Source organism: Lonchura striata, chromosome 24 (assembly GCF_046129695.1).
Source record: "Lonchura striata isolate bLonStr1 chromosome 24, bLonStr1.mat, whole genome shotgun sequence".
NCBI classification, from domain to species: domain Eukaryota; kingdom Metazoa; phylum Chordata; class Aves; order Passeriformes; family Estrildidae; genus Lonchura; species Lonchura striata.
This window is the reverse complement of record NC_134626.1, coordinates 7198365-7214039: the sequence shown is the minus strand read 5'-3', so window position 1 is coordinate 7214039 and position 15675 is coordinate 7198365. Positions and strand designations below refer to the sequence as shown.

The following is a 15675-nucleotide window of genomic DNA, read 5'->3' as shown; positions in this document are numbered from 1 at the left end:
CTGGCTCACCTGGGACTCCCCTCGATGCAATTCCAGTGCCAGGGAGTCCCTGTTCCCTCTGGAGAGCAGGAGACCCACAGCACCACTCCAACAGCCACATTTCCCTCTCCACCAGACTGCCCTGAAGTCACGAGGCAGTTGTGAAATAAAATAATCCTCACCCTACATGGGAAAGCTTTCCTGTAGTCCCAGGCCTGGTGGACAACTCCTCGGAGCTGTGATGGAGGAATCATCCCTGGAGTCATGTGCAGCAGCTGAGATAATGCCCTGTGTTCACTTGGCAGCCTCCAGGGCAGCTTTCATGAGCTGTTTATAGGGGAGAGAAAGGAAAAACATGCCACAGAAGTTTGCCTGGACTTTCCAACAGCTTAGATCTTATTATGGCCTTAAATCCCTCCTGGAACTCCTCGTCTGAGCTGCCAGAGCTTTGGCCAAGTCTCTGCTGCTGCTGAGAGGCCTCGGCGGCAGTAGGAGGTGAGAAATGACAAAGGAAATGTCCTGAGCACCATAAAAACACAAATGTATTTTTAAAAGGGTGATGCTGTATATTAGAGCATGTTCTTATGTCACCTCCTGAGAGCGGCTGCCAGGCTGGAGCTGTGTGGAATTATTCTGCTTTGTTACAGAGAGTCCTCGATTAGGGTTTCAAACCTGGTTTGTTGTGGGTTTTGTTTCTCTCATTCTTTGTGCTCCTGCTCGAGATCCCTCCTCCATAATAATGCTTTTATCAGCTCTGGAAGTCTCCTGCATTCTGGGGATTAAAAAAAAGCCCAAACCAGAAAAAAGAACTGAGAATTCAGGGTAAAAGAAGGACAGGTGAGAGAAGGAGAAATACAGGTATATGTGGAAAAATATGGGTTCTTCTCATGCTTCTTAAAGAGTTGAGGGAGAGCCTTGAAAATCAACTCAAGTCTTGTGTTCTGGATTTTATTTGAGGCTCTTGGGGTGCTTGGCCTCTGAAGTGAGTCCTGCCAAAACCTCCTGGCTCTGGTAATGCCTTCAGGACCTGTGGGATTTGTTACTGGGTATTTTATGTTACCCTAAGATTCACGTTCTGAAGGGGAGGTGAAGGAAAAAGAGTTGGAGGTGGGGAGAGGAGAAACAGGGTGGGACCCCTGCTTTGGAAACCTCAGGACATCGAGGCCGGTCACATTTCTAGTGCAGGGAGCTCCAAGTCACGTTTGAGGGCAGCTTGCAAAGAGCTTTTATTTACTACAAATATTTGCTTAACACCAAGGTTGCAGGGCATGGAGTCCTCATGTGGGCAAATCCTGCATCTTAGCAAATTATTAAGACTTTCGAAGGCTGGGATAAAATTTTTGTAATATTTTAATTCGATTTTTTTATTTCAAATTTTTTTCTATTAAACTTGGTCCAGGCATGCCAGTGCCTATCTCCTGCTGGTTTTTTACATTTGAATAACCGAGGAGCACGAGGCAATTTCCAAGTTTCCCCAAGCAACGGCTGGATTTTGCAGGGATTATCCCGTGACTCGGGCACAGCCTCCCCTTCCCACTCCCCTGTAAACCAACAAACAAACAAACAAAGCTGCTCCAATTTGCTGTGCTGGTCAGTAATGATGGGCTGAGCTGGCCAAAGGGATCACAGGGCGGAATTTCAGCCTGGCTTCCTCCCCTTTGTCTGCCCGGCCCCTCTGGAGCTGCTCTGCACCTTCCCTACACCTTTACAGATTGGCACTTGCACCAGAATAAATGGAGATGGTGACTAGTCCGGGCCGTTTGATCCCTGAGGATTTAGCTTTTCCATTTCTCAGATCCTGTACTGCTTTGGTGTGGAACTGTGAAGCTCCACAGCCTGTCGGCTGCTGTTCTCCTGTTCTATTCAGACACAACAATTCCTCTGGGCCTGAAACTCAAGGACTCCCTCCAGCCTCAGGCCCTGAAAAGTATAACCACAATGAGTTGGGGGGCAGCAAACTGAGGGTAAAAGACTTCATTACCTGAAGCTGGAATTGGAGCATGAAGCCCTGATATGCAAATATACTGAATTTATAATTGTCTGAAAAACTCGTGCCCATTGTCCATCTTGGGTGTAGCCTCGGAGGCTCCTGACTGCCCAAGAGGTACCTACTGAAGGCCTTTAATAAATACTTTTATTCTCTTAATCTTGTCTGGCCTCTGTCCTAGGCAGCCATCCCAAGGCATCATGTGAGTGAAATGGGATTTAAAAGCACTGGATGGGCTTCTTCTTCCTGCCCTGCTCTTGCAAGCTTGGCAAAAAAAATTACTTCAAGGTGTCCAACCTCTGCTTCTGGTTTGTTTGGGGCTGCCCAACGCTCATAATGAAATTTAACCCCTGCATGCCATAGGTGGGGAGAGAAACACAGAGCTCTTTCTCAGGAGAAGAGAATAATTGCATTTGGGACTTCTGTGGGAAGTTCAAAAAAATTGACTTCAATCAGTGCTTTCTTCAGGCTCAGCATCTCTGTTCTCTGCCCTTTGCTGAAGTTTTGTAGGAGTCCAGGATCTTCTGCAGCCTGAATGATTCTAAAGCATCTGCTGCTGTGTTTTGGTATTATTTTCTTCAAAGATCATGGTCATCATTGAGTTTATTCAGCTGAATTTTCCCAGCAGTTTTTGATATTTGCCTGTGTCTGTGCTGGGACGAAACACCTGAATGCACACCACGCCAAATCCCATGAAATTGCAGCTTGTCAACAGGCGGAGCTGTAAAAGAAATGTAAATAAATGTGTGCTCACGAGGGGCTGTTAATGCAGGGGGTTTGTAGTGCTCTGTTTGCTGGAGGTTCCCTTCCATGGGAATTGAGGCTTTGATAATTAACTGTAGCCAGCAGCACTCCCAGCAATGTAATCCTGTGCTTTTCAGATTACCTGTTTCCAAAGGAGTCAGAGTAATTACTTTATCTGCAGTTGTGACAACACTTGTACAGGAGTGTGAGCTTCTGTGGGGCTGTTCCCTGAGCTGTGCCCAGCATTGTCCTCCCAGGCCTGGAGAACATTCCCTGCATCCCTCAGTGGCACGGCAGATAAGGAGTTGGTAATGTGCAGGGAGCAGTGTGGAGCTGCTCTTGGGGAGAAAACAGTTTGATCAGAGTGGAGCTAAAACCCAGTGTGGTACAGAGACTGCTGGAGCTCTGGAAAAACGAGATTTCTTCCCACTTCTAGTTGAGTTCTGTGGAATTTCCCCTCTCCCTTCCATGCAGGGGTTGGAATAACAGGGTCTTTAAAGTGTCATCAACCCAAACCATTTTCCCTTCCCTTTGTTCCATTTGTGCCAGTCCATGAGTTCCCAGCAGCACCCTGAGACCCCTCAGAGTCTCAGGGGAATCCTTGGAAATGCCATCCCAAATTAAAACCAGGATGTGCCCAGTTTAAATTTGCTTTTTGCTGTTAACAAAAGTCTCTATAGAGAAAGGGAAAATATAACTGGCTAATTCAGTTCTTTGGCAGCTCACGTGTCCCTGGGGTGTCTCTGGTGGCTCCAAAGCTGCCTCAAAGAAACGAGGGCCAGTCTCAGAAATTGGAATTTTAAAGTTCATCATCATATTCCCCCCAGTTTTTCCCACTTCCTAGGGGTATCTGGCTTTGGAGAGGTTCCTCTTCTCTGTGCTGCACATTTTCCCCTTCCCCACTGACATTTTTGTCCAGTGTTCCCATTGATGTTTTTCTGATTGTGTACTTGTTTGTCCTTGTTCTCCTGCCTGCTTTTCCATGATTTCCCAGGGATCTCCCTCTCCCCCAAAGCAAAGGCTCAGCCCTGCAGACCTTTCCCAGGCTGTTGTTTCCCACCAGGTTCTTTTGCTGGGAACAGTTCTGGGTTGCTGTAGTCACAGGAAATGGCTGGGAATGGGAGGCAGAGCTGGATAAATCCCTCTCCCCTTCCCTGGCAGCTCTGCCTCCCCAAAACCTGCATTTCAGCTGTCAAAAACTGCAGCAGATCCCCACTGCAGAATGATTTGTTTGTGCTTAAGAGCCGTGCATTTGTTCAGGGCTGTAAACACTGTCAGCAAGGTTTTGACAGGAGTGAGAAATGAATTTAAGTTGCTGGTGCAGAGGGAAAATAAAACCAGCTTTGGCTCTGCCTGCAGCCTGCCAGGGGTAAAACAGAGGGGAAAAGTCATTCCCTGTGAGGCCCTGGCACAGGTTCCCAGAGAAGCTGAGGATTCCTGATCCCTGGAAGTGTCCAAGGCTGGGTTGAACGGGGCTTGGGGCAGCCTGGGATAGTGGAAGGTGTCCCTGCCCATGGCAAAGGGATTGGAACTGGGTCAGCTCTAAGGTCCCTCCCAGCCCAAACCATCCTGGGATTCTGGGAAATGCAATCCTGTGAAATCCAGCTGGGTCTGTAATTTCTTGTGGCTCAGTGCTGGGAGAGGTTGGGCACAAATGTGCAGAGGAAGAGACAGAGAGCAGAGTTGAGTTCACATTCTGTCTCCGTTCTGTGTCCCTTATCACATCACAAATTACAGCCTAAGCCTTTCTGCACACCTGGTGGTGTCTTATCAGCCAGAGCAGTTGATGACTAACCCCAAATCCTTTCTCTGCAGGAAACAGTGTGTTCCTGCCATGGCACAACGGTGGGAGGTGTGATAAAATGTACTTTTAATTACACTCCAATTTCTTGAGTGTGGATACTTTATTTATAAAGACTGCACAGGCAGAGGCCTTTTGTGGTTTTGCTCCTCGGGATGTAACTGCTCTGGAACAGCTCTGATTTCTTGAGCTCAGGAGCAGCAGAAGGGCCAGGCTGCAGTGGATAGATGCTGTGAGCTTCCATGAAACTTTGGGAAGGAATTAATTTCCATGGTCAGGTTCTCTTCAGGAGAGTGCACTCCTGGCCATTGTGGGTGGGAGTTGTGGTTTTGGACAATCCTCATGGGTTTAACCTAGTAAACAGTGTTTAAAATCATTTATTAGCTGTGGAATGGGCACATCAGTGATAATCAGGCTGGGTTCTGTTACCTTCAGCCTGATCTTTCTCTCTAGGAGAATAAGCAATGGGATTAGGGAAGGGAAAGAAAGAAGGGCAGCAGAAAGAAGCTGAGCTGTACAAAGCTTGTCTTTCCAGACTTCTATGCAGAAGTTCTGATTCTCCTGTGGAATGGTTTGAAACCAGGACAGTGATGAGATTTTCTTTCACTTGGCTGGGTGTGAGACAGAAAAAAGCCTCAAATCCACAATCAGCAGTCAGTGCAAGGCCAGGGGATCTGTTAGGGGATCTTTCCTCCCTTGTGTGGAACACACCGAGAACCCCTCAGAGCAGCCTCATCCGCCGTGCTGGGCCTGTTCTGTGGAGCTGCTCATGTCCCTGGGAATGCAATTCTGTGCAAGGGGCTGGGCAGGGACAACGAGAGGGATCCTGAGCTTGCCCGAGGTTCAGAAGGCAGCTTCAGCAGTGCCCTCCTGTCGGAACCCAAAATGTCCCTCAGACATTTTTGGAGGTTCCGGGCCCAGGTCAGAAGCATTTGAGACCCTGGGAGGCAGCTGGAAACAGCTGTGATTTTGAGTTTGGGCCATGGAATGATTTACCAACCTTGCAGGAAGAAAAAGAAGTCACAAAAGTTTAGATATTATAGTTGCAGTAGTCACAAAGTGGAGGGAAGAATTTTTGAGTGCTGTACAGGGGGTTTTGGTTTTGTACATGGGAGTCAGAGGTTTTAAAAAGGAGGAATGTAGGCCAGTCCTGTCCTCCCTCTTTCTTCTTCCTCACCTCCATGTTCTTGGTGATGTTGGCACTCACAGATTGGTTTAGAGTAGAAAATCACCATTTAATATAGGTAATAGGCATTGGGAAAAACTGTAACCATGTTACACGTAATGTCCCATATAAAAGATAGAAAAGCACCATTTAATATAGGTAATAGGCATTGGGGAAAACTGTAACCATGTTACACGTAATGTCCCATATAAAAGATAGAAAATCACCATTTAATATAGGTAATAGGCATTGGGAAAACTGTAACCATGTAACACGTAATGTACATATAAAAGATAGAAAAGCACCATTTAATATAGGTAATAGGCATTGGGAAAACTGTAACCATGTAACACGTAATGTACCATATAAAAGATGGAAAAGCACCATTTAATATAGGTAATAGGCATTGGGGAAAACTGTGAACATGTCACACGTAATGTACATATAAAAGACAGCAGCAGCCCTGGGTGGGAGAGAAGAAGCAGTCGGGGTCAGAGAGGATGTCAGGGTGTGTGTGTGCCTCTGCCTGAGCTGGGAGCAAACCACAGCAGCCCGAGGAGAAAATCTTTGAGATAACTTGCAATAAACTGCCTTGAGACCAACAACAGAGACTGCTGAGCCTTTCTTTGGAAGCTCGGGTGGGAGGAGAGACTTTTCCACCACATGGAACCCCTGACCCAGGGTGAGCTCCGGCACCCTCCCAGAGCAGTGGGGTGGCAGGGATAAGTCACACAGGAGCAGTGACTCGGAGCCCTGCAGGGTGTCACAGGTCCCTCCTGCTCTGTTAGAGCCCCATAATTTTCCCTCTGAAGGAATGCAGGCACAGCTGCTGCTTTTACTTGATGTTGTTGACCTGTGGTGTCATTAAACCTGGGTTTTGTTTGAACAGCCCGTGTGGGCAGCGAGGAGACACAAAGGAACCTGCAGATGGTTTTATTGTGGTTCCACTAACAGGCTGGAGCATCTTCCTCGCTGGGTGTAATCAGGGGCTGTAATTAGGCAATATTTTCCTGCAGAGTAACTCCTTTTAGCAATTTTCTTCACAAGGCATTGCTGTTCAAAGGTCTCCTTACTGCTTTAAGTAGAGCCCAGGTCTAGAATAAGGCTTTAATATTAAACCTCTCCTTTGTGGGGAAACACCCAGCAGGAGCAGGGCAAAGGGGGCAGGTTCTGCTCTGCAGAGATTTGATGTCTCACAACAAACTCAGGGATAAACTCCCCCGTGGCTCTGATGTTTGGGAAGTTTTGCTCTGCAGAGATTTGATGTCTCACAACAAACTCAGGGATAAACTCCCCCGTGGCTCTGATGTTCGGGAATTTTGATGCTGGAATGGTTTTTGGCAAAAGAGCTTCTGTGGAGAGGGTGTTGCAACAGGCAGAAACACAATTTCACTCAGTGCTGCATCCTCTGCTCCAGCCAGGCTCTAATGGAATCAGCCCTTCCCATTAAATTAATCTGCTTTCCATGGAGCCCATCAAGTAACATTTAATTTGCCTCAATGAGGCTGGGCATGTGGGATCAACATGATCAACGCTTGGGATAATCAGGAGGAATCCCTGCGTTGCACAGCATCTTAAAAATGCTCATTTAAACAGAGGTAGCAATTGTGAAGAATCTAATTGGTTGATGCAATTTTATGTCTAATTTAGTAATTTAGTGCAAAATGAAGACTGGAAGGAAAATGATCTCTTCAGTAAGGATTCCAAAATCAGAGAGAGTGGTGAATTGTTCATTTGTTTTGGGTTGGTTTGTTTTGGTTTTTTGGAGTTGTTTTGTTTTGGGGTTTTTTGTGTGTGGTGGATTTTTTTTTTTTTTTTTTTTTTTTTTTTTTTTTTTTTTTGTCTCTTGTTTTATTTAACAAGACCCAGGAGTTTGTGGTTGCCCTGTGCCTGGAAGTGTCCAAGGCCAGGCTGGATGGGGCTTGGAGCACCCTGGGCTAGTGGAAGGTGTCCCTGCCCATGCCAGGGGTGGAATGGGATCTCTAAGCTCCTTCCAACACAAACCACTCTGGAGTTCCGTGAAAAGTAAAGAAGTTTAAAAATGAAATCCATCTTGCATGGCTCAGACCTTTTGAGCTGCTGGAGCTGTTTGTGTTTACAGTCCCAAACTCCCTTCCAGCCCCAGGAATGGTTTGGGGAGGGGGTGGCTCTTCCCATGGCTGACAGAATGCGTCATTGGGCCTGGCACTGCAGCAGAGTTTGGTGTCGTGAGGGCTTCCCTGAATCTGTGTGGAAGGTCTGGAACACAATCCTTTCCCATCCCAAAGAGCCAAAGCTGTGCCCAAAGAGCCAAAGCTGTGCCCAAGGAGCCAAAGCTGTGCCCAAAGAGCCAAAGCTGTGCCCAAAGAGCCAAACCCTGCCCAAAGAGCCAAACCCTGCCCAAAGAGCCAAACCCTGCCCAAGGAGCCAAACCCTGCCCAAAGAGCCAAACCCTGCCCAAAGAGCCAAACCCTGCCCAAAGAGCCAAAGCTGTGCCCAAAGAGCCAAAGCTGTGCCCAAGGAGCCAAAGCTGTGCCCAAAGAGCCAAAGCTGTGCCCAAAGAGCCAAAGCTGTGCCCAAAGAGCCAAACCCTGCCCAGATTCCTGCCCTGGCTGATTGCAGGATTAGAGCATGGATCCCTTTGTGTGGGCAGGGATGTGCCCAGCGTGGCGTGGGGTCACAGGGTGCCAGCGTGGGTCACAGGGTGCAGTGTGGGTCACAGGGTGCCAGTGTGGGTCACAGGGTGCAGTGTGGGTCACACAGTGCCAGTGTGGGTCACAGGGTGCCAGTGTGGGTCACACAGTGCCAGCGTGGGTCACACAGTGCCAGCGTGGGTCACAGGGTGCCAGTGTGGGTCACACAGTGCCAGTGTGGGTCACAGGGTGCCAGTGTGGGTCACAGGGTGCAGTGTGGGTCACAGGGTGCAGTGTGGGTCACACAGTGCCAGTGTGGGTCACACAGTGCCAGTGTGGGTCACAGGGTGCAGTGTGGGTCACAGGGTGCAGTGTGGGTCACAGGGTGCCAGTGTGGGCTCTACTGAGTGTCACATGGTGCCACTGCAGACATGGCCTTGTGTGGGCATGGCCTGGTGCTCAGGGCTCCCGTGGGTGCCGTGTGGTGCCAGCACAGCCATGGCCTGGTGCTCAGGGCTCCCGTGGGTGCCGCGTGGTGCCAGCACAGCCATGGCCTGGTGCTCAGGGCTCCCGTGGGCGCCGCGTGGGCGCTGGAGCAGCCCAGCCCCGCGGGGAGGAGGGTGGGAGCGCGAGGCTGGTGCTGGGACGGGGCACGGCCCCGGGGGCTCGGTGCTGGGTGCGTCCCTGGCAGCTGGGCTGTGCCAGGGGAATGCTCCTGCCCCGCAGGAGGGCAGGGCTGGTGCCACGCTGGGCTGCTGCAGGGAAAGGCAATGGTTCTGTTCCCTGCTGTGCTGCCTCCTCTGGCTGTTTGTGTCTTTGGGAATTGTTAGCTCCTGTCTCCATGAGCATTTATGGGTACTGCTCAAACCAGTGCTTCAGTTTCCTATTGTGGACTTAAACCTGATAGCTCTGGAGTATTTCCTTTCCTTTCCTTTCCTTTCCTTTCCTTTCCTTTCCTTTCCTTTCCTTTCCTTTCCTTTCCTTTCCTTTCCTTTCCTTTCCTTTCCTTTCCTTTCCTTTCCTTTCCTTTCCTTTCCTTTCCTTTCCCTTTCCCTTTCCCTTTCCCTTTCCCTTTCCCTTTCCCTTTCCCTTTCCCTTTCCCTTTCCCTTTCCCTTTCCCTTTCCCTTTCCCTTTCCCGTTCCCTTTCCCTTTCCCTTTCCCTTTCCCTTTCCCTTTCCCTTTCCCTTTCCCTTTCCCTTCCCCACGGGAGGTGCTCAGACCTTCTGTTGTTCTTTTTGGAGGTTTTCTTCCCTCCACCACCCTACAAAAAAGGCTCTTCCTGAAGAGTTTTGCTTATGGAATAAATACTTTGTCATTAAGTATGACTTGATGAGTGTTTTATCCCTTGAGGGAGGGATATTTTTAATGAAAGAATAATCCAGTTGATACCGTCAGGCATCATTAATGATCAGCTGCTCTGTTTGTGCCTTTCTGCCTTGAGCAAAAACATTCTTAACCCAGCATGTTTGTACCTGGTGCCTTCTGTGAGCACGTTGTTTGTTGGTTAAATCAAACCAGACATCTAAAATCCCTCCAAAACACAATTATTGAACAGCTTTCGGCAAGGCAAACTTGTCTAGAACTGACTTGCTGTTCCAAAGGGGTTTTTGTGAATCTGCTGCCCTTCCCTGCTCTGTGTTCCTGAGCTGGATGTGGGACTGGGACAGGAGAAAGGAAGAGGATCCCATTCCTTGGGAGGGGGTTGAAGGGATTGCTGATGCCTTGGGAAGGCTGAGCTAGAACAGAGACTGGACAGAGCCAAAGAATAAAGCAGGGATTTATTAAAGGATCTCCTCAGCTGATCCACCTTGGGCAGCACAAGAGCCCAGCCAGGGCTGCACCCAAAATGAACCCAAATGGTCCCAAAATGAACCAAAATGAACCCAAAATGGTCACAAAATGAACCCAAGATGAACCAAAATGGTCCCAAAATGAACCCAAGATGGTCCCAAAATGGTCCCAAAGTGAACCCAAGATGAATCAAAATGAGCCCAAGATGAACCAAAATGGTCACAAAATGAACCAAAATGGTCCCAAAATGAACCCAAAATGAACCTAAAATGAACCAAAATGGTCCCAAAATGAACCCAAGAGGAACCAAAATGGTCACAAAATGAACCAAAATGGCCCCAAAATGAACCCAAGATGAACCAAAATGGCCACAAAATGAATTCAAGATGAACCAAAAGGTTCCAAAATAAACGCAAGATGAACAAAATTGGTCACAAAATGAACCTATAATGAACCAAAATGGCTCCAAAATGAACCCAAGATGGACCCAAAATGGTCCAAAATGAACCCAAGAGGAACCAAAATGGTCCCAAAATGCACCTAAAATGAACCAAAATGGACACAAAATGATTTCAAGATGAACAAAAATGGCCCCAAAATGAACCCAAGATGAACCAAAATGAACCCAAGAGGAACCAAAATGGTCCCAAAATACACCTAAAATGAACCAAAATGGCCCCAAAATGAACCCAAGAGGAACCAAAATGGCCCCAAAATGCACCTAAGAGGAACCAAAATGGACAGCCGCTCAGGGGTCTCCCACTTGGGTCAGTTCTGCTCCGTTGGCCCCTTGGAGTTCATTGTCCCATTCCAGCTCCAGCCCGGGCTGTCCCATCCTTGTTTTCCTCTCTCCAGCCCACGGTGTTTGTGCTCCTGGGCTGAGATTTGGGTCATTTGTCCTTGGTCCCAGCTGGAGCAGGAATTGTTTGGTCTCTGCTCCGTGCAGAGCTCAGCACCCCATAATGTAAAGCCCAGACGCACCCACTGAAGCAGCAGAGAACCTGGAAACCAGAAAAGCCCGAGCCCGAGGGCTCGGTGCAGTTCCAGGGCTGAGGCTGCAGCCCCAGGAGTGCCTTTTTTGGGCTGCGATCCCGAGGTGTCTCCGTGTCTCCTCGGGAGCTGGGGATGCTCTCCCGAACTCCGAGGGAGCCGAGCTCAGCTCTCAGCTCTCCCCAGCTCTGCTCGGAGCTCCGCTGCTTTGTTTGCCCGGTATCCTTCCAGAGAGCCGCGTGTGGCCTTTGTTCTCCTCTCGGACCTGAGGCAGGGCTGGGCCGGCCCGAAGGAATGACAGAATGGCCCTGGAATGTGGGAATGTGATGTGTCACAGCTGGGGAAAAAAGGGCTTCAGAAAAGTCAGGCTTGCCCTTTATTTGCGGGTGGATGGAACTGACACGTCCTTGGAAGGTGGGAAAGAAGGGGAAAAAAAAAAAAGCCTGGCTTAGGCATGAACAAATTCATGTTGCTGATCTTTTTTTAGAAGAAATAACTAAAAATGTAATTAAAAGCCCCAAAGTCTGGGAGCTTTGGATGGCAATGCTTCTGAGTCAGAAACAGGATTTTTGGATGCAGCTGGAAAGCATTGCAGTTGCTGCATGTGAGCCAAGAAATAAAGTGTGTTTGGGGAGCAGCAGCAGTTCATATCCTGCTGCAGTGGGAAGGCTGCTGGTTTTCCAGCCATTTCCCTTTTGGGTATTGCAGAACTGTAGGATCGTGGGATCTCCTGGCCTGGAAGGGACCCTCAGGGATCAGGGAGCTGCTGCTGTGCAGAGCTGCTTCTTCCCGGGTGCTTTCCTCTCCCCGGGGATGGAGGCAGCTCCTGAAGCTGTCGGCCCTTCTGTGGGTATTTTGGGCTGCATCCCCCGTCCTGTCTGCCAGAGAGCAGAGGGCATCCACAGCCTGCTGGGATTACAGTTTGTGGAAGGTTCCTCTGACCTCAGATGGTAACTGAGGAGAGAAATACTGATTAATATGAATGACCATGAGAATATTGGAGTGTGGTGAATAATAAAGGCAGCAGAGCCATAATTAGCATCCTCTCAGTGCCCTGACTCCTGGATTTTGGGAATGTGCAGCAGCACAGCTGCCAAGGTCCCTTTAAAGTCAGGTGTGCTGCAGCAAGCACAGGGTGATGACAGAATGAGCAATCTTCTTGTCTCACCTCCCTGGAAGTTGAGATGCACAATTAATCCTGCTCTCCATTGTCATCCCTTTCCTTCCTGCCTGGCTCCTTCCTCTCTTCACTGTGAATATTCTCCCAAGGTTGAAGTGTGAGGGGAAAGTAAGATTGGCATTTTGAGCTGGTAAATGAGGTTAATCAGCTTGGTGGTGGGTGGGAGGAATGTGCTCTGGGGTTAAGAATTTGATATTAATGGTTAGCAGGACCCTCCTTGCCAGACCTGTGAAAATTCCCTTCAGTCAGGCAGGAACTTTAAAAAAATCTGGTCAAAAACTGGTTAGAACTGATTAAAAATCACCTGATGGTTTTATTGTTGCTATAATTAAGAGAAACACAGGGACTGGGAGGGTGTGTGGAAGGTGGTGCCTTTTCCCCCTCTCCTGAAGAGAGGGTTTGGGTTTGCTGGGCAGGAATTAGGGCTGTAAATCTCTGCAAAAAGCAAAGAAATGGAGGCTCCTGGGATCCCTGCAGGACGAGGAAGGTTGGTCTGAGCAGATTTGGGATGTGTAATTCTGGCAGCTGCCGTGGCGGGCCTGCTGGGGAGGAACTCGAATCCTCTCTCCTGGCTTTTGGCAGAGTCAGGGAAAACACACAGATGACGTTCTCCAAAAACACCTCCCTCCCTCTGCAGAAGGCACGGTGAGGAGGCAATAATTCAGCTGGAGGGCTGGATGCAGCCAGGATCCCTCTCCCAAGAGTTCAAACCTTGAGAAGCAGCAGATCAATTTTTGCAGTGTTTGCTCAACTCCCATCCACCACTGGCAGCAGAGGCAGGAGGGATGATTGCCCTGTAACAGGAGAAGCAGCTCACAGATTGCCAATATAATTGCCTGCTTTAATTAATTTCACCTTCCTGCCTCTGATACTAGAATGTGAAAGGCAAAGTTGCTATTTTTATAGCAATGCACATGTAATTAGTACAAAACCCACCCAGGGCATGGAAACCCGAGCTGCAACGTTTAGTGACAAATGCAAATTCCAACCTAAATATTTTCCTCTGCTTGGCAGTGAGTCGATGCTGGTAAAAAGATGCACAACAAGTCCTCCTGCACAATTGCAGCTCTCCCAGGCTGCTGTGCTGGGTGTTCCTGCCCCCCAGCAGCAGGGACGAGTGGCTGGGATGGGAATGTGCCCTTCCCTGCCCAAACATCCCCTCTGCTCCTTCCAGGTGGGATGGACTGTGCCCGCTGAAGGCAGAGCTGTGCCAGGGGCACAGTGCTGCTGTGCCCATCAAATCAGCCCCCACGGGGTCATCCTGAACCCAGCCATCCCTCCCCACCTGCTCTGTGCCTTGGAAAACAGGCTGAATCTGTGCAATTTGGTGGATTTAACCACTGTTTTCTTTGATTCCGTGGATTTCTGGCCTCACAGTTCCAGCTGAACTCAGAGAAGTGTGGAAGTACCAACAGAAATGGTTGTGATTGTGATGGCACATGGAGAGTCTGTTCACATGGGGTGACTTTTGATTTGTCGTATCCCAAGTTTCTTTTCCAGGAGGGTAATTCCTGTTGTCCCAACAGACAGGCAGGTCTGGGGTGGCACTGGTGCCTGTTCAGAGAGGGGCACACACTTGGCTTTCCCTCTCCTGCCAAGCTCAAACCCTGTCCATGCCTATGGATGTATATCAGCATTCTTCCAGTATCTTTCCAGTTAATGCTGTCAAATTCTGGGTTTGCTGTAAAGGATTTCATTGCTCAAAACCAGATTTTTTTTTTTTTAACACTTAAAAAAATAATTGTAGGATCCCAGAACCATTTGGGTTAGAAGCAAGCTTAAAGTCATCTTGTTTCACTCCTTTCCACAGACCAGGCTGCTCAGAGCCCCACTAATGACCTCAGGCACTGTGTGAGCTTTAATTAATCGATTTCAGCTCTATCTCCTTCCCTGCCACCCCCAGCACTCGGGGACTTGTTGGAGTGTTCTCCTGGCAGTTTGTGGGCTGGGAAGTGACTGGGACATGGAGATGAGTGAGGATTTGGATACAGAAGGCACAGAAACGTATGGACTGCTCGGGCTGAACTGGGAAGATTGTAAGACATAACTTCCCTGATTGTTTCTGGACCGAAAACTTCCCACCTTATTTGCAGCCAAATATCAAATGAACTGAAAGAGGGGAAGGTTAGGTTAGAAATGAGGAAGGAATTGTTCTCTGTGAGGGTGGGGCCTGGCACAGGCTGCCCAGGGGTGCTGAGGCTGCCCCTGAATCCCTGGATGTGTCCAAGGCCAGGCTGGAACACCTTGGGATGGTGGAAGGTGATCTTTGAGGGGATGGATCCCTGGAATGGGATCTTCGAGGCCCCTCCCAGCCCAAAGCTCTGTGATTCCCTCATTCTGTTGTGTGTGAGAGCAGGAGGAATGCTGATCCCAATAAAAGTGGAGACAGCTTTCCTTCCCTCACAGACTCCCTGTTCTGGTTTGAGGGAGACCATCTGCTCTGCATTTCCAGTAACCGTCATCCTCCCACAGCCATCAGAGCACTTGTGATCCTGAGGGGAAAACCCACTTTTCTCAGTAATTAACAATGATCCTGAGGGGAAAACCCACTTTTCTCTGTAATTAACAATTTGCACATCTTGTCTTTCAGATGGGAGGAGGAGCTGACGAGAAGGATGAGCCTGGAATCCATGGTGGAAACCTTGAGAGAGGTGAGGTTTGGGCAGTTTGGAGTGAATGGTGCAGGGGTTTTCTACACCTCTCCTCATGCTGCTCAGCATTTTATTTGTCTTTGAATTAAAAATTTGCCTTCTGGCTAGAACAGCTGTGCTGCTGTAGAGGACAGTGCTAATGCTGGGAAGCTGGAGCAGGAAATGACGAAATTTGTGACAAAGTTTGTGACAAAGTGGGAGGAGGGAGTGGAATTTACAACGGAGGGTAACAATTAAATTTCACTAAAGAATTCAGTTCCATTGTAACCCCCTTTTTAAGCAGCCTGCTCAGCTGGGTGAGGAGCTTGGTGGGCTCTCCCCTCTCACCTCCAGGGTGTTTTTCCTTGCAGGAGGCCCAGGAAGCAGAAGCTCTCCAGGAGGAGCTGAATGAGAAGATTGAGAGGCTGAAAGCAGAGCTGGTGGTCTTTAAGGGTCTGATGAGTGATGTAAGTACAGAGGGCCCTCTGTGGGTGTGTGTCCTGCACATGGCTTCGTCCCCAGCCAGGTGATTAGGAGTGCTGCTGTGTAATTAGCGAGTGCTGCTGTGTAATTAGTGATGGCTGCTGGGATCTAATGCATCAGACAGATCCCCCTTCCCTGCTTCCTGTTTGGTCTGTGTGGAGATGCATTAACTGCTGCTTACCCATAACCAGGACTCTGCCCTCCCCTCCCTTCCCCACAGCTGCTGGGCAGCCTCGGATCTGGGAGAAAAGGGTTGGAAAAGTCCCAGACTGGGGAGCAGGCTCTGAGCACTGCTCTGAGCAGTCCCAGACT

General features: G+C 49.0%; 1 protein-coding gene across 1 annotated transcript in view; it reads left to right on the top strand.

Moving 5' to 3' along the window:
• IFFO2 (intermediate filament family orphan 2) overlaps positions 1-15675 on the top strand; it is a 46995-nt gene that overhangs the window by 14825 nt on the left and 16495 nt on the right. Inside the window, exons 2-3 of the mRNA XM_021533790.3 lie at positions 14841-14901; positions 15252-15347. Of these exons, the coding sequence (XP_021389465.1) occupies positions 14841-14901; positions 15252-15347 (157 nt within the window). The remainder of the gene's footprint in view (positions 1-14840; positions 14902-15251; positions 15348-15675) is intronic.